Here is a 24632-nt window from a genome sequence, read left to right on the forward strand (position 1 = left end):
TGTGTGTGTGTGCGTGCATACCAGTATTTGCGTGTGACTGTCTGTGTACTGTAGCTTTGCTTAGTGCACTGCTGTGAATATGAAATAGGACAGCTAGCATCTGCACTGCAGCCGTCCCACCCCGGCCCCCACACTGTGCCTACTGCTCAGTGCAGCTGGTCAGCCTGGAGAAACACACCAGAGCTGAGCATTTGTGTGTTTTTGTATGCGTGTATTGAGCAAGAAGAGGCTTGCATTTACTCTACGTGTGTCGGTTCCTGTGTTTGTGTGGGTTCAATTCCTTGTTTGTTCAGTTTGTTTGTTTGGTTATGAGGGTGTTTACATGCACGTCTGTCTTCACCTCCATATGCTGGTTCTGCTTCACCTTGAACTGTCCTGGAAATGAGTCTAAGTTATTTAGCGTAACCTAGTGTAAGCATTTAGCTTATTTATTGAATTTATTTTATTTTCTCTCTGAACAATCCGACATCCTGGCTAAGAAGAAGAACCCATTACCTCCAAATAACCCCCAGTGAAGGGGGAAACAGGAAAAAGGAGAATACGGTCGAAATGTTGGGATTAACTGTTCAACTGTTCTTCTCCATCAAATCAACTTTGGAGGAAGGTTTCTCCTTCTGAACACGCACAGTCCTCTCTGTCGATCTGATAGCTGTTACAAGAGATTTACCGACAGCAGTTTTCTTGGCCAATTCCCATGACTCATTTTCTTTTAGGCCTGACCTGCCACTTCCAATTTTGGATGATTCCAGTTTTCTTCTAAGGACTGGAACCAACTGCATACAAAATATGTTTTTTTTTTTCTTTTTTCTTTTTTGAAAACTCCCAAAAGTCCAACCGGTTACAGGGTATTTTCCCTCTCCATAACGGGAAATTCAAAATATGCACTGATGCGTTACCTGAATGGAGAGGGGAAAAGGGGTTTTCTCAGTGCTGCATGTACCATTCACATTGATGTACTTGTTACTCCAAGTCGTTTTTATCCCAATCAGATGCACTAACGCAGGTAGTTGGATTTAATCTCATAGGATTGAGTTTCCTAGTCTTGTTGACGAACCGCTTGATCACTTCAAGCCACATTCACCCGTCCAGACACACTCTCTTCTAGGGCTGGGCGATTTTGGACAAAAATAAAATCCCGATTTTTTTCTCTGAAAACCCGATTTTCGATTTCGATTTCGATTTTTTTGGTAAAACTACAAAAGACAATGGAATAAATTGTTTCAAATATTTTATCTTTATTTTTAAAGAAAAATAGCAAACAAATTTCCCTATTGGGAATGAAGTGCAATTGAAAGATACTGTAAATCCTCCTTGAGTTTAGTAAAGTGACAACATTTACAATTTTCTTGACCAAACAAAGATGACTAGACGTGCTCTGTCTGTAATGCAGCCAGCTGCAAAAAAGGAAAATCGATTTTCCGATTTTCCTTTTTTTAACATCGATTGTGATTAATAAATCCGATTTAGATTTAAAATTGATTAATCGCACAGCCCTACTCTCTTCATTTCTTAAAAGCTAAAGATTTCTATTTAATTTTTGTCCATGGCTTTTCTGTAATCACACACTGATTGAGGCATCAGGGGCAGTCACAGCTTTTATTTTTATTATATACATATATTTGTCCTTTTTTTTGGGGGGGGGTCATTATTTTACTTTAAAAAAAGCCTAATGGTTATCATATATTTAACATGGTTAGTTTTGCATTTTTATTTTATAAATTAAATTAATTTCCAGTAGAATTTTTGTTTATGAAATAGTTGAATTATTGTTAAAAAATCTGATTCTAAGAAAGTCTGCTCCTTTTGTCATGGGTCAGTCAGGAAAAACAAATTGAACCACATGTCTTTGCTTGCTGGTCTTTGCTTTAATCTTAAGGACCAACTGAACTCAAGGCCCTTGAAACTCAAGGCAACCTGGGGAAAAAAAAGGAAGGTGTGTGTGGGGGGGGGTGCATGGAAGGAGAGGGAGAAGCAGACAGAATCTGTGACAATCAGCCCATTGATAAACATTTTTCTCTGTGTCAAATGAGAACAGAGAGAGCAGTTTGAGTTCCCTCCGTGCCCTCTGCTCCCTCATTCTTTCTGTGACTGAGATGAAGAGATAATGGGGCATTGAGGAGGAGACGGAAGTCTCAAAAACACCTTTGTCATCACTGGGCCACCACTTGCATCGATGATTAAATTACCTTTGATCCGTAGCACATTTATCTAACAATAATTACAATCCACAAAAAAGCATGGAATAGTAAAAATGACGCAAGACTGAATATTACTGTTAAAAGGATTTTTATATTCATTTCTTCATTTTTTTTTATTTATTTATATGGCTTTATGTCTATTAGATAGATATATTTTACGCATGTAAATTACTGCTTTTTTTGGATCCGTCTGCTTTTTTTTAATGCTATCCCTTTATTTTAATCTTTCATTTTTTGGGGGGGGTATTCATGTCCCATTTGCCATTTCTTTTCTCATTTGTCTTTTTTTCATAATTATACCCTCCTTTTCCCTCCAAGTGAAATTTTTGCTCCAAGTCAAATTGGTTTGAGCCAAATTCCTTCCGCTCCCCTTAGTTTTTCAATCTTTTTTTGATAATTGCTCATTCATGTATTTATTTTTATGTTTAATTCTCTGTTTATCCTGCTTTATTTTCCTATTCTTCCTGAAATGTCATCTTGTTTTCTGGCGGTCACATTTATCCATATTTATTGTCTTCTGTTATGTGATTAGATTAGTGTCAGTAGATTTTGCGGTAGAAGCCAGATGTTCTCTTGCCTCGCTGAAAGACGACATGTCTGCAGTAGCAGGCTGCGTTTTTGATTGACACCGCGGCGCACCATAGGTGATTTTTGGGTCATTACTAACTGTTTTATTTCTTTTTTTTCTGACTGGTAGAAATCCCAGTTCCATCAGTCAGGTAGGTTAGACAAGACTGGCTGACAGTGATTGTGTCCCAGCGTAGTCCAGTGTTTACACATGTGCCTCTCAGGCTCAATAAATCATAGAGATCGCTGATCCAGACAGCAGCCTGCATGTGCTGCAGAGCTTTTGTTGATTAAATCTGCTCTGCGTGTGCGCGACTGTGGGTGATTCTTTGTGATTTTGAAGGAAAATCATGAAGATGGAGACCCATATGTTTACTTGCCGCCCTTCTCCACCTTCTCCCTTCCACCAAACCGTCCACTCAGCAAAACCCGTCTGATTACTCCGTGTGTGTGCGTGTGTGTGTATGTTACTGCTTGTATACGAGGGAGAGGTATTGTATGTTAATTTGGATTACGCCTGTGACCGTTTTGTTTACCTCTTACTGAGTGTATTTGTGTTTGTGAGGGAGTAAAATCTTCATTGTCTGCAGCAGTTCCTGCATAAATATGTGTGCCCTCCCTGCTGGTTTGTGAATGCGTTTCGTGTTTGCATGGAGATGTCAGAAAAAGTGCAGCAGGCAGCAATAATGCTGGAACTGGTGTAGCGGTGAACAGAGGGATGTCGCAGGAAGTGGGGGGGGGGCACTTCAGAGGCATGGTGTTTGGCGTGTAAGGATGATAAAAGTTTTGTGGGAAAAAGGAATGAAGGAGTGGCATTGTGAGATCTTGTGGCTTCGGCGTTCTGGATGAGCAGATTTGTCAACTGAGGCCAGACTGTATCAGAATGAGACGTGGGGAGAAGGTAAAGTGTGAGGGGAGGGTCAGTGGGAGAAGAGGGGGAGATGACGAAGGAGAACAGGTCAAACAAGGCATTTTGATGAAAGAAGAGAGAAAGGATGACTCGGGAATCTGAGAAAATGCCTGTTGGGAACATGCAACTAATTACTGCAGTCAGTCTATGTCTGGACTCATCTCCATGGTAACAGGATGGTCTAGCAGGGCTGGCCAGCACACAGGAAGATGCAGACAAGGAAATCAATGAACAGAGAGACAAAGCATGCTCATTAAGCCAGATTCACTCTTTCATTTTATCATTATAACGGTTTGTTCATGTATGTGTGCCAGGTCAGGCACTGATTTATTTCACCTTCCATCCTATGTGAACTGTTGGAAAAGAAATAACTTTCCATAGGGAAATAAAGCTTGGATTGGATCAGACGACCGCGAACCAGAGATCAGAGGAGGGTGCATGACTTCCCGATTTTGCCATTTTGGCATTGGTAATAGGGTGGGGAGGGGGGGCGGAGATAAAGGGTTTTTTCTCCTCAAAAACTTTCTTGAGCAAAGCAAGACATTTCTAGTTGCTTTGAGAAAGCATTTTAGTTTCTATTAGCAGAAGTAGGGCTGGGCGATTTTGGAAAAAAATAAAATCCCGATTTTTTTCTCTGAATACCCGATTTTTGATTTCGATTTCGATTTTTTTGGTAAAACTACAAAAGACAATGGAAAAAATGGTTTAAAATATTTTATCTTTATTTTTAAAGAAAAATAGCAAACAAATGTCCCATTGGGAATGAAGTGCAACTGAAAGATACTGTAAATCCTCCTTGAGTTTAGTAAAGTGACAACATTTACAATTTTCTTGACCAAACTAGACGAGCTCTGTCTATAATGCAGCCAGCTGCAAAAAATCGATTTTCCGATTTCCTTTTTTTTAACATCGATTTTGATTAATAAATCCGATTTAGATTTAAAATCGATTAATCGCACAGCCCTAAGCAGAAGCATTCGCAGCACAGAATTATACTTTTACTTAGAATCTCCCAGATGAGCTGCACACAGGTACTGCAGCACGTTTAATGCTAAAGCAACAAAGTGATCTGCTTTGAATGACTGACATCCAAAACAGATGTTATTGCTTTCATTTTAAAAGTTTTTCTTTCTTTTTTTTATGTGAACAGGCTTTCTTTTGTTAATACAAGGATATAGGCCGAACACTACTGTTTACGTAAGTTAGAAACCAGACGTGTTGAGGCAGATATGGAAGAGGAAAGATTATTTTGCTCTGTAAAACAGACAGAGAAATGTGTCATCCTCAAATGATAATATATACCATAATATATGAGGACACGAGATAAGTGCAGTCATTTCCTAATGGCTCTGTTTAGGAATAAAAATGGCTAAAGGAGCTGTGATTGCTTTAAATGAAGTAAGAGATCAGTATGAACTTTGTGTTTCAACTAAATCCAACTACCAGTACCTGAATATAGTCATTTCAACATATTTTAAAATAATGGGACAGTTCTGGCTGGGGTACTCTGTTGCTCTGTTATAGGTGCAGGTTAGGGCTGGGCGATATATCGAGATTTTAATTTATATCGATATATTTTCAAACACGATATGGTACGAGACAATATCGTTTATATCGATTTAAAAAAAAAAAAAAATTTTTTTTACATTTTTTTTTTATGATTTTGATATAGCTTATTTTGTGACAAATTGACTTGCATGTTTTATTTGAGATTTGCACAAATGTTTTGTTATTTGCACAACTGTCAACCTCAGTGGAAAAGTCTGCCTGTTACTGTCTACATTGTATTAATTGCATTGTATTTTAATTTAATTGTTATGGAGGAAAGGGATATTTGTTTTATTTTATTCAAGAAGCATTTTTATTCTATATATGCAGGCAGTTTATTTTTTTTTCATTTGTTTTATACATTTTGATATTGTGCAGACCTCTGTTAATAAAGGTACCTGTGTGACATTTGGCACGAGGCTTTGTATTAAAACTGACTGTTTTTTTAAGGGTTTGGCTCAGAAAAAAATGAAGCTAACAGAGATGCTATGCTATAATGCTTTGGGGGAAACCCCAATTATGGCACAGAAAAAATATCGAGATATATATCGAGTATCGCCATTTAGCTAGAAAATATCGAGAGATGACTTTTGGTCCATATCGCCCAGCCCTAGTGCAGGTTTTATAAGTTTTTTTTTTTTTTTAATTGTCTTAGCTGACATGGAGCGTTTTCTGCCCCTGCCTGCAAAGGATGGCTTGCTAAATAATGTACAGTGTGTAAAGGCATTATAAAGTGATGAGCCCCAGCACAGAGCTGATCTACAGGCATGTTTTAAATATCCAAACATTTACTCGTTTGGATTCAGGCCTCAGTGTGTGTGTGTGAGTCATGCTTACTCTGTAAAGAGATACCAAAGTGTTGTCGTTGTCATTGTCCCGGTGACAGATCTACAGGGATATATAAATACAGCTGACAGAAAAGGAGCAGAGCTGGTAATGCTCTACTTTCAGTTTGTTATTCCTGATTGTTATCTCCTTGTCTGCTTACTCTGCGATTGCTGATTCATTGATCCGTTTCTAAGGAAGTGCCAATCAGTTCCAGAGAAATTATGGTAAGCAGGTATCTTTCATCACAGCTAAAGCTTGTTTTATATTGCTGTGTAGTGTGTAAGTGCTGGGAACTTAGAATAATCTGCATTTTGATAATTGAGATGGCTTTTTCCACCCTGGACCTGTGGAAAAAAAACTATCCCAAGTTAGTGGTTGAAGCTTAGGCTTCAGAGAGATGTAGACACTAGTGTGTGGAGTGGATGTATGGTGTAGCATAACAGTGTCCTACAGTGTCCTACAGCTCTATCTGTGGCCACCGGAGGGGTAATTAATTTGGCTTGGGGTAAAGATCTGGGGCTATTATGTATCGATTTGGATATAGTCAAGGCAACCCCGGACATGGGTATCTGATTATCCCTGTGAGGAATTGTCGTTGCATGAAGGTCTACTTTCAGTTTTACTTGAACATTCACAAGGTTCCTCCTTCCCAAGACATTTTTAGCATTTTGTTGTTTTCTCACTGCATTTCCCCCGCTGTCATTTCTTTGTCCATCAGAATGGGTTGTATTTGTTTATGCTCTCTTTTTCCATGAATGTTGATGCCCCCCACCTCTCGAAAAGTCATTTTTCTTGTCCACACTCTTTCCCCTCCTCTCTCGCTTGTTTCCCTCCAACTGTCTGAAGGCAAAAGTCTTACATCAGTTCACTCAGAGCATTTATAGCAAAGCTTTTGAAGCGTAGGACTCCCACCATGGCCTAATATAGTAAACGTGCATCCAGCAGCTGTGTGTATGTGTGGAAGAGGATGGCAGAGCATGTACGTGCATGTGTTCTGAGTAAATGGCTCTGGGGTAAAAATGTGTTTGTTATTGTTCCCAGCACTTTTGCCTTTAGACAACACTGCCAATTAAAGGGGAGGTTTTATGTGTTAAGAGCAGGAAGTGTTGCAGTGTGTGGCTGCACGCTATTGGCTGCATGACTTCTCCCATGTTCTTCCCCGGGGACGGAGCAGCCAGGGCTCTTTACTGCCATGGCACAATCAAAGATAAACACAACACACCTTTGATCAGGCTTTGCATTTAAAGCCTTTACTGGAACTGCGTGTGTGTGGGGGGTGGGGTGGGGGGTTGACGAGCAAATGATTGAATGACAGCAAGGGCTGACGTGCGCGCGTGTGTGTGTGTGTGTGTGTGTGTGAGGGTGTGTGTGTGTGTGTTTATCTTAATGAGAGATAACCTTTCCAGGATACTACTGCCACCTTCTCTTGTCGCTGAAGTGCCAGTGAAATTATCCTTCCATCCATGCCTCTTTCCCTCCTTCCCTCCTCCCCCCTCCAAAGCCAGCCTGGATGAAAACAAAACAAGGCGTTGTATGAATGAAAGTGGGAGGGGCTGAGTGGCCTAGAAAGGCAAGCAGGCAGATAGAGGGATAGATAGTGGTGCAGGGCCGGGTGAGGCTGTGGTTGAGAGGAGGGGGGGGTAGAGAGGACAGTGGAGGAGGAGGAGGAGGAGGAGGAGGGGATGAATGAATGAGTGAGCAGACTGGAGCATGTTTGGCATAACAGCTAGCTTGGAGCTAGCGTGAGCAGAATGGGGAATAATCCTGCTGCAGTAGTGGTGTTATTCTGCTGTAGTACCTGAGACACAGGAGCTAGAGATCTCTGTTTGTACCTCCTATACCCGTGACAAATGAGCAGAAAAACACAAATGCCACATTTTCCTCTTTCTGTATTAAAAGGATTTGAGGATAGATTATTTCACTAGCTTCACCCATCTCCTGTGTTGGAATAGTCCCTGCATTAAGCTTGTTGTGAGCCCTCCACAGCAGCAGCAGCAGTAGATTGTTCCCTGGCACGCTGGCTTCTTAGGCGAGTCTGCCCCCTGTCTGCCCCAGCAAAGCCAGGGTTAAACCTGGGCGTCTCTCCTCCCTGACATGGAAGAGGCCACTGAATGGCTGCTTCCCCCAGCCAGCAAACACATTGGCTGAAGCTGAGGGTGGATCTGGGGCTGGAGTGGCACTCCGACATGGATCGTTGGCTGGAACCGGATCAGGGAGCCTGCTCTGTTGCGCGATGCCGTGGTTACAGCATGTACAGACAACAGACAAGCGGGAGGGGGAGGGCTGGATAAAAGCTATGCATTTTTCTATGCGTGTAGGAAACGATTGTGTGGTGTGGTGAGTTTACGGCTCGTAGTAAAGAAAACGCAATGGAGCGAGCCCTGTATGAACCACCACAGAGGTCGGATATGCGCTTTTTTTTTTCTGTTCATGCATTAGTCTTTCTCCCTCTCCATAGATGCAACCCCTTGCCCCCCTTATTATTGCTCTTTGCTTCAACCTCATTATCCCCCTGTTTTTCTCTCCCCTGACTGCCACAACCCCGTCTGTCCTCTCTGCCTCTACTCAGGCAGCACAACGGGCAGCCTTCCAGTGCAGTGAGAGAGGGTCATAGGTTTATCCTTGCCAGTGAAAAATTATGTGATTGCCTCATAGAGATGCCATCCCAAAAATACTGGCAAACACCTTATAAACAGTGTCATATACTCCCAAATAACCTTTCCCCTGCGTATAATTGTGCAAATAAGATTTAAAACTCAGATATCACAGGACTGTGTTGTTTTTTTTAAATATTTATTAATAAAGACTGTTTCTTCATTTACTTGAGATGGCAAACTTCCTTCTATTTGTTTCATCCAGGTTTAAATAACTGTCTTTTAAAAGGTTTAAGGTTTTTATTCGGTCTGGTTTAGCTGAGTGATATCAGAGCTGACAGTGCCAAACATGATGAGAGACAGTAATTAAATCGCAGTCATGGGCAAGAAATTCAGTTGGTCATAAAATCTGGACAAAACATTTTGCTGCTTTTCCAATGGGATTGCAATGTAAGATCTTTAAAGTAGAGATTTTTCGTCTGAGTGTTTTCTCCCCCTAAACCCTGTACACTGATAGCTGCTGCACTTGTTTGGAAATCTTGTAAAGTGTAAGTTGCTTCCCTTCTAGATCTGTTTACTAACATTTAGTATTAATTTTCATTCAAACCAAACCTAAATTCAATCACTTATTTAATACCTAGTAGCCAGTGACTTATGTTGAGTCTTTATTGGGTTTGTGGTCAGCTTGTACAGGACTGTCTCAGAAAATTAGAATATTGTGATAAAGTTCTTTATTTTCTGTAATGCAATTAAAAAAACTAAAATGTCATACATTCTGGATTCATTACAAATCAAATGAAATATTGCAAGCCTTTTATTATTTTAATATTGCTGATTATGGCTTACAGTTTAAGATTAAGATTCCCAGAATATTCAAATTTTTTGAGATAGGATATTTGAGTTTTCTTAAGCTGTAAGCCATGATCAGCAATATTAAAATAATAAAAGGCTTGCAATATTTCAGTTGATTTGTAATGAATCCAGAATGAATGATATTTTTGTTTTTGTAATTGCATTACAGAAAATCCCAATATTCTAATTTTCTGAGACAGTCCTGTATGTGCGGATCATGTAAAGGTCGGCGCTCTCCTTAATGTGAGATCTAATGAGTCAATTGGCCCATGGTAAGCCAGTATCAGCCAGATCAAGAGCGCAGGTCAGAGTTGACTGCTAATCTGATCACAATTGATAATCACGCTCTGTGACCAAATTATTTTTTCCCAATAGATCAAATGAAAGCTTAGATTAGTGCAATGCATGTAATGATGATGGTCATGTCTGTGGGTGTGAGGTGGACAGTCAGTGGACAGCCAGTGAATGTTAGATGACATTTTAACCACTTCTTTTCAAAGAGAGTTTCTTTTCTTCTTCTCCCCAGATATAGTTGTTCTAGTTAGATACTGAAGGTCCTGTGATTGTGTATACGTTTGCGTAGGGTAATGAAAGCTTTTGTTGATATTTTAGATGTAAATATCGAGTCACGACAAGAACATTTTTGAAAAAGCATCCAGGATGTTTGAGGTTTAGCTGCACGTGGTCTGTGCACTCATGGTTACGTTTAAGTGCATTAACAACACACTTCTATTTATCATTTTGATTATGTGGCGTCGATTTATATTTCACTGTCTGGAAAATGTGTTGTTAAAAACAACATATGTGCCTATCAGCAAATTGTATGCTCTTTATATTTAAAATGCTTTGTTTCCACAGAAAAACTAAATCATAATTTACCCCTGGTTACGCTAGTGCAACACGATCACAGTGAAATGTATTGACATGATATTAACACATCTTTCCCATTTCTCTCGTCATTCTGCTTTTCCTCAGTGTGCTTGGATAAATGTAAGCACAGCGCGTGCAGCCTCCAGGGCCAGTGCTGCCATGACCAGTGTCTGGGGGGCTGTTCTGAGCCCGGCAACGCCAGCAGCTGTGTGGCCTGCAGGAACCTCCAGCACGGGAACACCTGCGTGGAGAAATGTCCTCCTGGATACTATGTCTTCATGGGTTGGCGCTGCATCAGCCTTGCTTTCTGCCAGGTTGGTAATAGGTGAAAGTCTACACTCAGATACTTTTCTTCAGCTTGACTTACACAGTCCATGTATTGTCTTTGTTTATAATTCAGGAACTTCACAACCAATGTAAGCAGCTTAAACAACAGAACCAGGACCGGGAAGCCAGCTGCTCTGAATACGTCATCCACGATGGGGCCTGTATTCCAGAGTGTCCTTCTGGATACACCACCCTAAATTCCACTACGTATGTGTGGTTCACACATAAAGACACACACCTACACACATCTTAAATACCACCATCAACACAAGAGAACTAGCTGCGTTGTGGTTACTGAACACAGTAAACTTTAGAAGTCATCTTAAACTATTAAAGACACCATCATCGTAGGCGGTTAGGAAGATTACTTTGGTGTTCCATCCACTAGAAACATGTCTTCACATCTGTGGTCCATATCAGAGACATTTTTAAAAGCCAGTGCATGGATCTGGATATTGTCAATATCTATAGCTCTTTTCACATGGCTGTTTTAAACGGCCTTGCTGTCGGCCCTCTTCTGTTTCCATGACGCTGGCTTGCAGTTTGGGAGCGCATGAAGCAGCTCACCACCTCTGTTTGTAAAGTATTACTGTGCAAAGGCGAGCAACGGTGACGCATGCTGTGCGAGGAAAGGCTGATGCCAAGTTACCGGCCAGCTATGACTTGCTTCTCTGTTAAAACTTGAATACAAGCTGGATTAGCAGCTTAGGTTCTCGCTTTTAATAGCTTGTATTTATTTGGTGACAATTCACCCAAAAGTTACGTTATACGAGTCACTAACAAGAAGCATATCATATGACTTTACTAAGTATGCATGATTTATGATGCAGCACCAAATAGTTTCCATACAGAAAGGAAGGTATATAATTTTATCTGTAAATATTTTCTCTAATCTCAGTTTCTGCAAATGACTCCCCGGTGTTTTAATACAGATGCATTTTATTTTTGTGATTACATAGCTGCATGATGTCAAACCTCTACCCAGCTGTTGCCACAAATCAAGGATTTGTTCCTAGCAGTACATAAAAGCCTGCATACTTGTAGTATGTAGATCATATATGTTTATGTGACAACGTCAGACTAACTTGTTAAGGCTCGAGTCTGTAATGAGGTCAGAAACATTACCACCACAGAGAGAAATGTATAATCACAGAGTTTTGATTATTTTGGAAACTAAGCACAAGGGTTCACTGGAGTGAAATAATGGCCCTTTTAATAACTTTAGATATAAAGAGGTCTTGTATGTATGCTGAAATGACCTAATTGCAACTTAAACTGAGTGAAAATGTCAGCCAACTGTCTTAAATTTAAAAGCAAGTGTCACACAGTTTTGTCAACAGGTATGGACGTTACCTTATTAAGGACTCTTGTCGTTGTACGATACAATATTCCTAACCTTTTCCACGAGCAACACTTTCGGATTTGCCTCTGAAAACTGAAACACTGGACATTTAGGTGCACCACAGGAAAAAGGACTTCAAAACAACATTTTTACATGTTTCCCAGCTACATTTCTGGAGAGACTAAACAGACAATTTTGAAGAAATATCTATCTACTCTTTTACTTTAATTTCTTCAGACCTTTTTTAAATGCTTTCTAAAGTTTTAGGGGTTTCTAGAAAACATGAATCTAAATCTGTTCATCAAAACCTTCAGCATACACACACACAACATATAAAAATACATACAGTATAACCATTAGGTTACACCAACTGCTTTTATTGTGAAATACTAATTTTGACCAGTGGTTTAATAGATTTTAAAAGGCTGCATTCGGTTCTGTCTTGAAGATACTGATACTAATGTGGACAGCACTCAAGGCTATGAAGGTAAAAGCATACGTACATCAGGCCAAAATGTGTTTAATATGCTTAAAAAAATCATACGGGCAAGCAAAGTTAAGTTGTACTTTATTAAGAAAAAAAAGCCCAACAACCTTGACTCTACCTAACGTTACCTTATCTCATCCTGCTTTAGTACCTGTAATGATTTCAAGAATGGACACAATTCCAAATTGGACTTGTCCTAGTTTTTCCTAAATTTAGTCTCTCTATCCAAAGAGTGGTCACAAAATGCAACTAAATTATTGCAGTTGTGAGCACTTGGGTAAGTGAAAAATCAACATATCCTTTTAGTCTCAGTTTCTGCTGCTGGGCGAGGATGGTGTGTACATGTTTTGAGGCCAAGTATTGTGTTTTAAACCCGCTTCTGTTTTCAAAACACAGACGAGGCTTGGGCAAATCAGAATAATATTTTATTCCAGCAGGATGGATGAAATATTCATGCGACTAAAACATTGATGTGACAAAACTGCTCTCATGGGAGCTGCTAGTTCAGCTCAACTTGTAAAAAGCCCAGTCAGCCCAGCAAGAAGAAAAATGAAGACAGACTTGGTCTTTGTAATAAGCAAGTCTTTAAAGGTTGTGTAGAAAACGGATGGAACAAAGAGGCTAATACTTGTGCCTGGGTTCTTTCGACATATCCTTTCATAGATATAATACATTTGTCAACTTCCACTAACAAAGACCTTACAGGTGTTGTAAAGAAACTGCTTGTGGATGTCGGTGGATCAACATGCAATCAATGTTTTTACTAAGTTCCCACTCCTAAATAGCTCTGGTTGATGAGGAAGCACTCATGGAATGGGCTTTAATTTAACTGTCTGTGCACTTTGAGTCTTTGCAACATCCAGCTCAAACTGTCCTCACTCAAGCCAAGCTCCCTGGCTGGCTGTCATGTTCTTGCCTGGATCAGCTGATGAGAGAAGATGAAGCTCTGTATGTTCAAATCTGCTTTATGAGCACTGACAGGCAGCTGTCGCCTCCCTTTCACATACCTTCTAGGCTCAACTTCATCTAAGTCTACAATTAGTTATGTTTTCTGTGTTGTTTTCAAAGTTTTTGGTGCACTTGGGGTTCATATTGAGGTTTTATGGAAGTTGTATTTTACTTCACTGTTGCAGCTTCCAGCTGATATCACAATTACCCATAATGTATTGCGACATAAACAACAGTACCAGGTTGAGTGAAAATAATTTTCTTTAAAATTGTAAAAACAAAACAAAGCCATTTTGGGTCTTTTAAATATAATATCCACATATAAAATGTCATTGTTGATCTAATAAACCACAGAATTCATGTTACGTCTGTTCTTGTTAATGCAACTAGCAGAAATTAGGAGCAGGAGGAGAAGACGGCTTCTTCATTTACCTGAGCGTCCTCTTTACCATACAGGAATTTGACCTCTGCATTGAACCCATCTGCCAGTTTGCTGTGAACACAAACAAGGAGCAATGAGCAATTAAGCACCCACACTCTATATACAGTGAAAACACCTAGTGCAGTTGCACACACACCATTCACAGCCTCAGTGTTCATCCCGTTAAAGAATCGTAAACCTCTGTTTTAAATCACAATTCTCAAATAGTGCCTTAAATAGCTGAATCAAATAAACCATTAAAAGAGAGAACAATTACATTAACTCACCTGTTTTTAAGAGGAAGGCTTTGGGATGTTCTCAGCACAAAACTGTTACTGTAAAGAGGATATTGACTTTGTCGAGGCCTACAGGGAAAGCTTTTTCTAAATCGGGGCTCATCACTCGTAGGAATAAGGCAGACTAGCAGCCTTTATGTGTGTTGTTATTTATGCATCTGCAGAACTTCTAGGCACTTCAAATGAATCCCAAACAATATCATTAGCTTTTTATATATTACTAAATATATAACTGAGTTACAAGAGACGTATGCAGTTAACAGAAAAACCTGACCAGCTAGAACATTTGGCAAAAACACATTTGTCTTTTAAAACAACATCAATTCTCCTGCGTGCAGTTTGTCAAGGTTCTTGGCAGATGTGATGATGTTGAGATCATGACTCTGTGGAGACCATACTGACTGTTTCCAGACTCCGTGTTGCTTTCTGTCGTTCTTCTGTACGACTCTACCCACATATTTGGGACGAACAATGAATTTCGGATTCAGTCTTGTGCCTCTCTGCTTCTACGTGGAGAGTTAAGAAGCTAAATCTCTAAAGTGTCTTAAACCTTTTGAGCAGCACTCTGTGTGCACACATGTGATGCGATTAAAAACATTACTTTTCTTTTTCATGAGGACTTGGCCTCTGTGTGTGTATTTTGCTGCTTCTGTTTTAGTTATAGCAGGAACGAGCGTCATCACAGCAGCTTAGTCTGGCAGAAGATGCAGCCGGATACACACACACACACACACACACACACACACACACACACACACACACACACACACACACACACACACACACACACACACACACACACACACACACACACACACATCCATCATACACCAGACATACATACACATTTACACACACTGAGTTTCATATCCATGATATTAGAGTACATAAACTTGTGTTAGAGTAAATTTCCAGAAAACAATTGCAACTTTAAACCATAATTAGGTACTCACTGCCGAATGAAACATGTCCTCACTGAAAGATGTAATGATTGATGTTCAAATGGGCATTTTGTCATTTTGTCCAGTTCCCACAAAAATAAGGGATACCATTAGTAGTATTCACACTAATGTGTATTAACACAGGGGCCCAACGGTTTGCGTCATTGTTGTTTTCTGTGACGCCAGGAAACTGCAATAGTAAATCTTTCCTTTTGTCAGTTTCTTCTAATATCATTGAAGCAACCAAGATAGCCTTTGTTGTTCAATATGGTTGGAAATTTCCATCAGGCTCTCACCGACGCTGCATCCAATAACAACATTCCTCAAGCTGGATAGTCAAGTGTGAAGTTACTTTCTACTTTCTTATTCATATAAGGACAATTGATTTCTTTTTTAGTAACCAAATGTCTCCCGTTTGGGTTTTCTCTTCTGATTTAATCTAATTCTTGATTACTAGATATTAAATACTTTTCCCCTGCTGTATGGGAACTACTTCAGTTTTTAATATATGTATATATTTTTTTAGGTTTTCTTTTAACTGTGTATTTTTTCCGTCGGCTATTGTCTACTGTGAGAAGAGTTTGCTCATCTTTTCTGGACAAAGTGACAGCACAGTAGTACAGCTACGGTCTGGTTCGCTCAGGGTTGGGCCGAGACCAAACCTGAGCGTCAGCTGCGGCCTCAGTTCTCGATGGCTCTAACAGGCTCCAGAGTCGGAGTCACAGAGTTCAGATAAACACTGTCTCTTTAAGAGCTGCCGTTAAACCCGGCCTGTCTGCCTCCGTGTCTGTGTTTTCAGTACAACGGCCCAAAACATTCTCCCTTTCTACGCTGCAACTAGAGCGTTACTATTGAGGAGCTGAACATACAGTTTTCCATGTGGGAGAAGATGCAACATACCCTTGAATTTTGGTTATTATTCACTGGTGTTTTGCAGAGCTCATCACAGTTTCCACCCACCTGAAGTCAAGTGGTCAAAATAATGGTTTTGATTGATTTGAATCATTAAGACAACTGAAACTAAGAGGAGCGAGTCACGCAGATCAGCAAGAGTGGAAAGCAAAATCCAAACCAGGATCAAAAACCTACCCCTGTGAGTGTCGTATCTGCTCGCCGGAGCCGATAGGGGTGTGCGTGTGTGCGCGCATGTGCGTGCGTGCACGTTTCCTTGGAAAGGGGATTATAACATGCGTTACTGAAACATCAAATTAAAATCAGAGTGAGCCTACTAACAGTTAGGCCTTTATCAAAGAAATCCATCTTTTCTCTCTTTTTTTAATGATCCTGGGCTAACTACTTAAAACGCAGAAGAAAGAGGACGAGAATAACTCTATTTTATGAAAAGCCAGGTTAAAATGCAGAACTACAGACGGCGGTGGGTCTTAACACCAGCTCATATATTAGGATTCATGCTGAATGAACCAACCTCCACTCTCAAGCCATCTTCCTTCAAGCCTCGTCCTTCAACTCTTGGTTCTAATCGGCAGGTAGCAAGGAACCATAAAGAAGTGGAGAATCTGCCACGGCAACCATCAGCTTCTCCCCGGTGGTTTCGGTGCTGTAGTTTTTGCATAGGTGACTCTGGTACTACCACCAGACCAACGGACCTAAAGAGTGGCTTCCTATTAATGCAGTGATGTAGGGGATGGTGTCTACTCTGATTGGATGACGGTTTGGACTTAGCATAAAGTTGGACAAAGTCTGACATTTTTACAATCTGCCTTCCCAAGAAGACATAGGTATCATCCATGCTTCCTTTCCATGAAAAAAAGATAGGATAAGTGGACACAAGCTTTCATTGCGTTCCCGCTGGCGTGCTCACAATCGCAGCAGCTTGGCAAGATTGTTGATGACGTTTTTGAAAGTATAAGTTGCAAATTTTAATTCGTCATTATGGGCTAGAAGCCAACTGAAATATTTAATTAATCTGCACTTTGCATTTTTCCTCTCAAATCTCAACAGTTTGGTTGTTGCACCATTGCTGTGGTTCATTAATGATTGTCGGCAGACAAGCCCCCAGCATTTCAGAGCAGAAAACACTGCTCATGTTTGTTATAATTTTGAATACTAATATTATATACTTCATACCTGTTAAAGTTATTAACCATCTTGGTAAGCAGAACTAGCTATTTTTCTGACGTGCCAAATTTAAAATACTATTCACCTATGCTTTACTCTCATTTTTAAACACTTTTTTTCTGTGTCATCTCTTGGCTCACTCATCTGATTTCTTTTTTTTTTTTTTACTTTGAGGTTTCGAAAGTTATAGTGCTCAATTTGTGAATCAATCTGTGTTCTCTGCGGCGTGTAACTGACTCCTAACTGACTCCTAACTTTTGTGAATGAATGTGGGTGAGATTTAGTGCAGGAGCACATGTTTGCAGGGAGAGGAAGTGGCTGACAGAATCAAGAGAAAGAAACAGAGGAAAGCTTGTTTGGATCCGCAGCTGGTGTTTCAGCCTTGTTGTTTTGTTTGTCTGTGATTGTGCTCTCTTTGCGCATTCATGCATGTTGCCTCTGTACTAATAAATGTCAAGGAGGCACAGATGTGGATGACAGCTTGTATAATCAGAGTTTACTCCTAAAAGCGTATTTGTTTATTAATGGTACTTATCAAAATTAACTGGAGAGTGATTCATCTTTAAATATGTCAGGCCTTCCAGTGTTTAGGTTTCTAGTTTCTTGTGTTGTTGCAGCACAGAATTCATTCAGCTTTCAACCATTTCATTAATTGGGAGCATGTTTGACATTCACTACAGTCAAATAACGATTTTAATTCACAAATTTATATAGTTTTGTATGCACTACCAGCCAAACAGTTGGACACACTTCCCCATACATGTGAATGGGAACGTGTGTCCTAACGGTCAACTGGTAGTGTGGAAGAAAGGCAACAAAGTACAAAAATATGAGAGTCAGAACAATCACAAATATGAAGGCAGATGCCTGCAGAAAAAAACAGATTCCAGATGAAATGTATATCAATTAAATTCCACAGTACAGACTGTGCCTTACAGTTTAAGATTGCTGTGTCAGCCGCGGTCCCAGCCCACGCCACACAAGTACGTCACTGAGCATTCCTGCTTCGTACCAATCAGTCCCGCTCCGTTCCAGCTCTGATAACTTCATGCAGAAAATATCTGTGGTATTTTAGGATTGTACATAATTGGGGAAAAAAAATTGGTAAATTGAAACAAAAAACGGTGTGATTACGTACACTGAAAATGTAACTGGGCAACACATCCACAAATTGACACATAACTTTTTTTTTTTTTAACACATTTATGGTCAATTTTAATGAACTCTGAGACATGGATGATGACTGATTAATTAGGAATTAAACATTGAACGAATCTCCGTGTCTCTCTTTAGGTTGACCTGCTCACCGTGTGCAGGCCTGTGTCCTAAACTGTGTGTGGGAAATAAGACGATTGACTCCGTGACGTCAGCCCAGGCTCTCAAAGGGTGTACGGTTCTTCATGGCAACATGATCATCAAAATTCGCGGAGGGAGTAAGTAGTCTTATTGACCATCTTCTGCCTTGCCTTCTAATTCTGTGGTGTGATGGTGCATCTAATGGGGACCGGCTGTCTCTCTTCCCGCAGATAACATCGCAGCTGAGTTGGAGGCTAGTTTGGGACAAATTGAGGAGATCACAGGTTACCTGTCTATACGCAGAGCCTATGCTTTGGTCTCCCTGTCCTTCCTACGGAAACTGCGTGTCATTAAAGGGGAGCATCTTGAGGGAGAGTAGGTTCTCTTCTCCTCCCTTCTTTTCATTTTTGAATCTGTCATCAGGGTGAATTTCTTAACCTGCTTTCCCTCTTTGTCTTCAGTTTCTATGCCTTCTATGCACTGGACAACCAGAATCTCCGGGAGCTGTGGGATTGGTCCAAGCACAACCTGACGATCCAGCGGGGTCGTACGTTCTTTCTGTACAACTCTAAACTCTGTATGTCCGAAATCAAAAAAATGGAGGAAGTAACGGGAACAAAGGAACGCAACCAGAAGAATGACATCGCTGTTCGCACCAACGGAGACCAAGCCTCCTGTAAGAATGTCAAACTGTAAAGTGCTGTGATTGTGACTACTGATTGTCATCTTTCTCTTATTTATTTTGATACTGGTTTGTTTAGTTCAGTTATTTTTGTCTTCTTGCTGCACAGCACTGTGAGATCCTTGCTGTTACCGTCACCTGTCTAATGGGCAGCTTTTAAAGAAAGTTGCCCATTAGATTCTCGAGTGCTAGGCAGCTTCTTCTTTTAAAATTGTACCAAACTGCCGCTTAGCAGGCTATATGTAAATACATGGCACTGTGATGTCATCATTGCCAAGAAGTAGCCTGGGCTCCAAAAAAATGTATAAAGATGATTCCTGTGCGGACTTTGACTTTGCCAACCTTTTATTTGAACAAACTGATGCCAAAAAACCTAAACAATTTAAAATGTGTTACTTTTTTGTTTTTCAAACTTCTTTAATGCATGTTTTTTTCAGTTCAACTCAACTTCATTAGTTACAATTTTTCAAAAGCGATTCTTTTTTTTTCTTAGACAAAATGCCGAAATGCTACAATTTTTTTCAGAAAAGTCTAATCTTTATATTAAAGAAATCAAATTGAATCCAGATGAAGAGAAACATCTCTGTGGTGAGCTTGTGTTGAGGATTATTGGTTTTGTCTTTCAGGTGAGACGAAGCTGCTGAATTTCACCCAGATCAAGACCTCATACAACATGATTATCCTGAAATGGGAGCCGTTTTGGCCGTCAGACTTCAGAGACCTGCTGGGTTTTATGGTTCTCTACAAAGAGGCGTAAGTAAATTCCCTTTTCCCACATCACAGCACAAATAAATACATTTGGATTGTTTTGTCACAGGTGGCCAGGTTCATGGTGCTGCTGCCTTTCTTACTGTTGAAGGTTTAATCAGTAACTCAACCAACTCAATGTTTCCCAAACTAAACTCCTTACATTCAGAATTGTATTAACCTCTAGTTTTTGGTTTTTGTTTTTTTTTTTTATGAGGGATTTTGACTAAATGGCTTTTGTCACCATCCAAACTTGATTTCAATTTGATATCTTCATCTGGTTATATTCAATACTTTATTCCCACTTGCCACAGGCCATACAAGAATGTTACAGAGTTTGACGGACAGGACGCCTGTGGCTCTAACAGCTGGGTGATTGCCGATGTCGAGCCACCAAAACGCTCAACTGATGGCAAGAAAGCAGATGATCCAGCCCACCTCATCCGACCGTTGAAACCCTGGACACAGTACGCCATCATGGTTAAAACCCAGCTGTCTGCATCCGATGAGCATCAGGTTCATGGAGCCAAGAGCGAGATCATTTATGTTCGCACCAGTGCCTCCAGTGAGTCAAACATGAGTTTTGGAGTTTTTCCCCTTTTAATTCTGACCTTAATTGTCGAGAATATCTGACTTTGCAGTCAGACAGATGTAGACAGTCACAGTTTTTGACATTTTCTTTTTTGACATCCAGCAAAACAGTGAATATTTGAAAGCTCTGCTCATGTCATGCACATTTTTATGTATTAAAAACATTTTAATGAAGATATCTTTTAAAGGAGATGTTAACTTGTGATAAAGCAGAAAAATAAGAAGACGGCATAAGTGTTGCATGACAACATAGTCCGGATGGCCAGTAAAAGTTGAGCCAACTGTTAATGGTTTTTGCTGGAGTGCTCTGTGTCTGCACCTGTGCTGATTTCCCAGACTGTTATCCATCAAGTGATTTGAGGGGCAACATTATTTTATCTATTCAGACTAAAGGATTTGTGGCTCACTGTATTACTTTATCCCCTTCAGAGCCCTCTGTGCCTCTGGACCCCATCTCCTCGTCCAACTCTTCCTCTCAGATTATCCTGAAGTGGAAGCCTCCCACCAGTCCCAATGGCAACATCACCCACTACCGGGTCATCTGTCGTAAGCAGCAGGAGGACAGTGACCTGTACAAGTTTGACTACTGCCTACAAGGTCAGGATCCACTACTCCTATTGCTCCCCCCTTCCTAGTTTCTGTTACAAACTCAAACTATCTGCATTGTTTACAGTGTCACAATGGTGACTGTCTGTTTGTAAAAACATTATCAGAGGATGATTTAGACAAATGTTTGGAGCCACTTTTTGCCTAGCTTTCAAAAGAGACGTAAATAAGCCAAGGAGGGATTTGTACCAAATCTTATAATAGATACATTTGGTTAATGTGTCTTAAATTGAAGGCATGGGTTTACAGATGACCGTGCAAGCCGGAGAAGTCTAATTTTACGCTCGTCACAATCACAAATTACAGCATTCAGGTTCAACACTGCTCATGCAGTGTAGGGCAAGATTACATTTAATTAATTTACTTTTAGTTTAATTTGGAAAGAGATAATTTTAGATCTACTGTGGTACAAAACCTCAGATCTATTATTAGGTACCAAGCACTAGACCTAGTTATAACTTTGCATCTGGTGGTCATTAGCTCCATCATCTGAGGTCAACTAGAGACGATCAATGATGGATAATTCTATGGTGAGCTCGCTAACTTATCAGAGGTAAAGGTTGTGTTTTTACATAACAATTGCAATAAAAAAACCTTTGGTAATGTAAGGGGAGTTAAAGGAGACCTATTATGGCATCTAATACCTATTTTAAACAGGCCTTGAATGTCTTAAAAACAAGCTTTTGATTTTTTTTTTTCTAAATAAATTAGAAATTCAGCCTCTGAGCCAGTTCTGCAGCTTCCCTTTCTCTAACCTCATTATCTATGTGGGATTCTGAGTGGGCGGGGCGGCTATGATAATGAGGCTCTGTGCTGATTGGCTGCCTGAATGACGCCTAGAAAATGGCGGAAGCTCTGGCCGGCGGAGTTGTTGTTATTGTTCCGGCCAGAGTTAGTTGTGGGCGTGGTTTCACGCATCGGAGGCCAACCTATGTAAATCGCTCCCGTCGTTACGTAATGGCGGGAGCAGAATCTGAACGGCTCGTAGCAGCCACATCACACTGGATGGCTCATCCGGGCGGCTGTACAGACACTGCAGAATTTGGTTGCTTTCCTCCTTCTCTGAGTTGGCAGGGTGAGGGGAGACCACTTTATACATGTTAAAGCAAGAAAAAACACGTGCTTTTCATAATAGGTCTCCTTTAAGTTAGGGGTTGTTTTTTTGATTACCTTTGATTACTATTACCTTAGAATAAATGTAGACATCCTTGTTGATGTTCTGGACTGTAAGTGGGAACTTAAGTTGACGTGTAGCGTCATTTTTCTCAATGATGTTTATTTTGGAATTAGGAAATGTAATAAAACAAACCCCACTGCCCATCTTCAGGGGATACCTGGAATTAGTGTGTCAAATCCCAAAGACGTATCAATTTTTTTACATTTATTTTTTGGCATAAACTCCATCAAACAAGTGATGCTTTTCTGTGACGTCCTCGTTCCGCTGATACTCAGCAGCCACTGGCTCATCTGCAGATCTCAGAGATAGGTCAGTTGTTGGTCTGGATTGGTCTGGATTTCCCTCACGCTGGTCTCCCCTTGTCCAGGAATGAAGCTGCCGTCTCGGACCCCGACCCACCTGGACAGTGAGGATGAGCAGAAGTGGAACCACACGGATGAGCCCACCTCGGGGGGCAGGTGTTGCGCTTGCCCCAAGACGGACAGTCAGTTGAAAAAGGAGCAGGAGGAGATCGAGTACCGCAAGACTTTTGAGAACTACCTGCACAATGAAGTGTTTGAGAGCAGGTGCATAACTCACTCAACACCTTTGAACACCATTTTCAAAATGCACAATTGTGTTTCAGGGTGACAGTAAAGTTTTAAGTATTTTTTTTTTTCATTGTTATTTTATTGTTCTAGCTTTTTTTTTAGAGCCAAACGGTTAAAACAAGCAAATAGCTCTTTAAGCTGCCATTTATTTATTGGAATCACCTACCTTATGGCAAGTTACATCACTTTTATCAACTTCTGTTTGTTTTCAAAGAACTTGTGTAAATACAGATTTCATCGCACGTGCATGCACACTACTCCAAGAGCTTTGTTTGTTTGTGTTGTGACTGGTGGGCCCCTCATTCCAGCCAGACTAGATCCCTCCTTGTCTGTCCCAGACAGCACAACGTGCGTCTCGAAGCCAACTCTGTCTCATCTGTCTGAATGCGTTTGTTTAAGTTTTTTTAGAGCTGTGTTTTTGTACTGGGCACCCACTGTGAGAGGGGGCTTCAAGTGGGACGTGCTGAGAGTCAGGGCTCCAGTGCCCTTCCTTTTCCCCTGGCGCACCACACAAACACCCACAGTGCCTGTCTCTACTTCCCCAGGGGAGTGATTACTGTGCCCATTATCACTGATGCCAGTCAGGGGAGCGGTCATGCAGACTGCCATTTGGAGGCACAAAACAATCAATCTCAGGCATGGCTCAGCTTCACTTTGAGCACATGCTTCTGAACTCGCCGAGGTCTCGGTTCAGAAGTCCTTGTACTCACTCCATTCATGAAGTAAAAAAAAAAAAACATGAATAAGTTTTGGTTCAGCTTCAGCTCCCTGTAGCACAGAGGTGGACCCTCAGGGCAGCAGTTTGTGCGCTGATTAAGTACATGTGATTGTGGACATTTTTGAAAGAAGATCTTTTGCTGTGGTTTGAGCGAGTGGCCTTCTTTGTTGACTGTACTGAAAGTACACCGGCGCCAGCTCACTGGCACCACCTGGTGGAGAGTCGCTGCTCCCGCAGCAAGACACAAGGTTTTACTTGTTGATAAATGTCATAAAGTTGGTTTTGTTTCTGTAAAAGGTTAATATGGCAGAAGTCAACCATTTGATCAACACAGCTCTTCCATCTGTAATCTGCAGCTGTTCAATATCCATGAAATGCTTTGACTTTTCTATTTGCAGCTCGTGATGTTTGTATTTTATCTTGATGACAACGCTAACTGTAAATTCTTTACCTGTTGATCTGTTCCTATAGACCATCTCGTCGACGACGTTCAGTAGGGGTCGCCAACGCCACCGAGCCTCCTTTCTCTATTGCCTCGATCCCCAATCTGCATTTAGACTCCACCACCGCATTCCCTAAAGATGAAGATGAGAATGAAGAGGGATCCAAGGTCTCAAGCTCTTAGTGATGTTTACCTTTCGGGCCTATCTGTATTTCCTATGCAAAAGTAGTTGCTTAGTTTTCCGTCCTGCTGTTTGGAGGAGTTTTGAGAACCGTGTCAAATATGAAAAAAATTACATAAAATTCAGTCTTCCCAAAATGTAAATACTTTTTTCACTTTGGCTTTAATATTGCTATTTTTGAAGGTTAAATATGTTATTTCTCAGATTATTTTCTGTATTTTGCACGTAGCACATTGCATTTACTCTTGCCTGAAATCACAGCCAAAGAGGTCACTGCATGTAGTGTTTCAGAATAGTAGATGAAATAAAATTTAAAAACGACATGCACAAACATTACTGACATCACTTCAGTGTGAAGTGGAACACAGGGAGTTAAGATATGTTTTGGCTAAAA

At 40.5% G+C, this 24632-nt stretch overlaps 1 protein-coding gene across 1 annotated transcript in view; it reads left to right on the plus strand.

Annotated features, from left to right (window-relative positions):
* insrb (insulin receptor b) overlaps positions 1-24632 on the plus strand; it is an 83804-nt gene that overhangs the window by 45258 nt on the left and 13914 nt on the right. The window contains exons 3-12 of the mRNA XM_061738306.1: positions 10473-10681; positions 10768-10901; positions 18502-18641; positions 18735-18879; positions 18966-19180; positions 19813-19939; positions 20248-20498; positions 20954-21121; positions 22675-22873; positions 24087-24225. Coding sequence (XP_061594290.1) covers positions 10473-10681; positions 10768-10901; positions 18502-18641; positions 18735-18879; positions 18966-19180; positions 19813-19939; positions 20248-20498; positions 20954-21121; positions 22675-22873; positions 24087-24225 — 1727 coding nt within the window. The remainder of the gene's footprint in view (positions 1-10472; positions 10682-10767; positions 10902-18501; positions 18642-18734; positions 18880-18965; positions 19181-19812; positions 19940-20247; positions 20499-20953; positions 21122-22674; positions 22874-24086; positions 24226-24632) is intronic.

Source organism: Cololabis saira, chromosome 13 (genome assembly GCF_033807715.1).
Source record: "Cololabis saira isolate AMF1-May2022 chromosome 13, fColSai1.1, whole genome shotgun sequence".
NCBI lineage: Eukaryota > Metazoa > Chordata > Actinopteri > Beloniformes > Belonidae > Cololabis > Cololabis saira.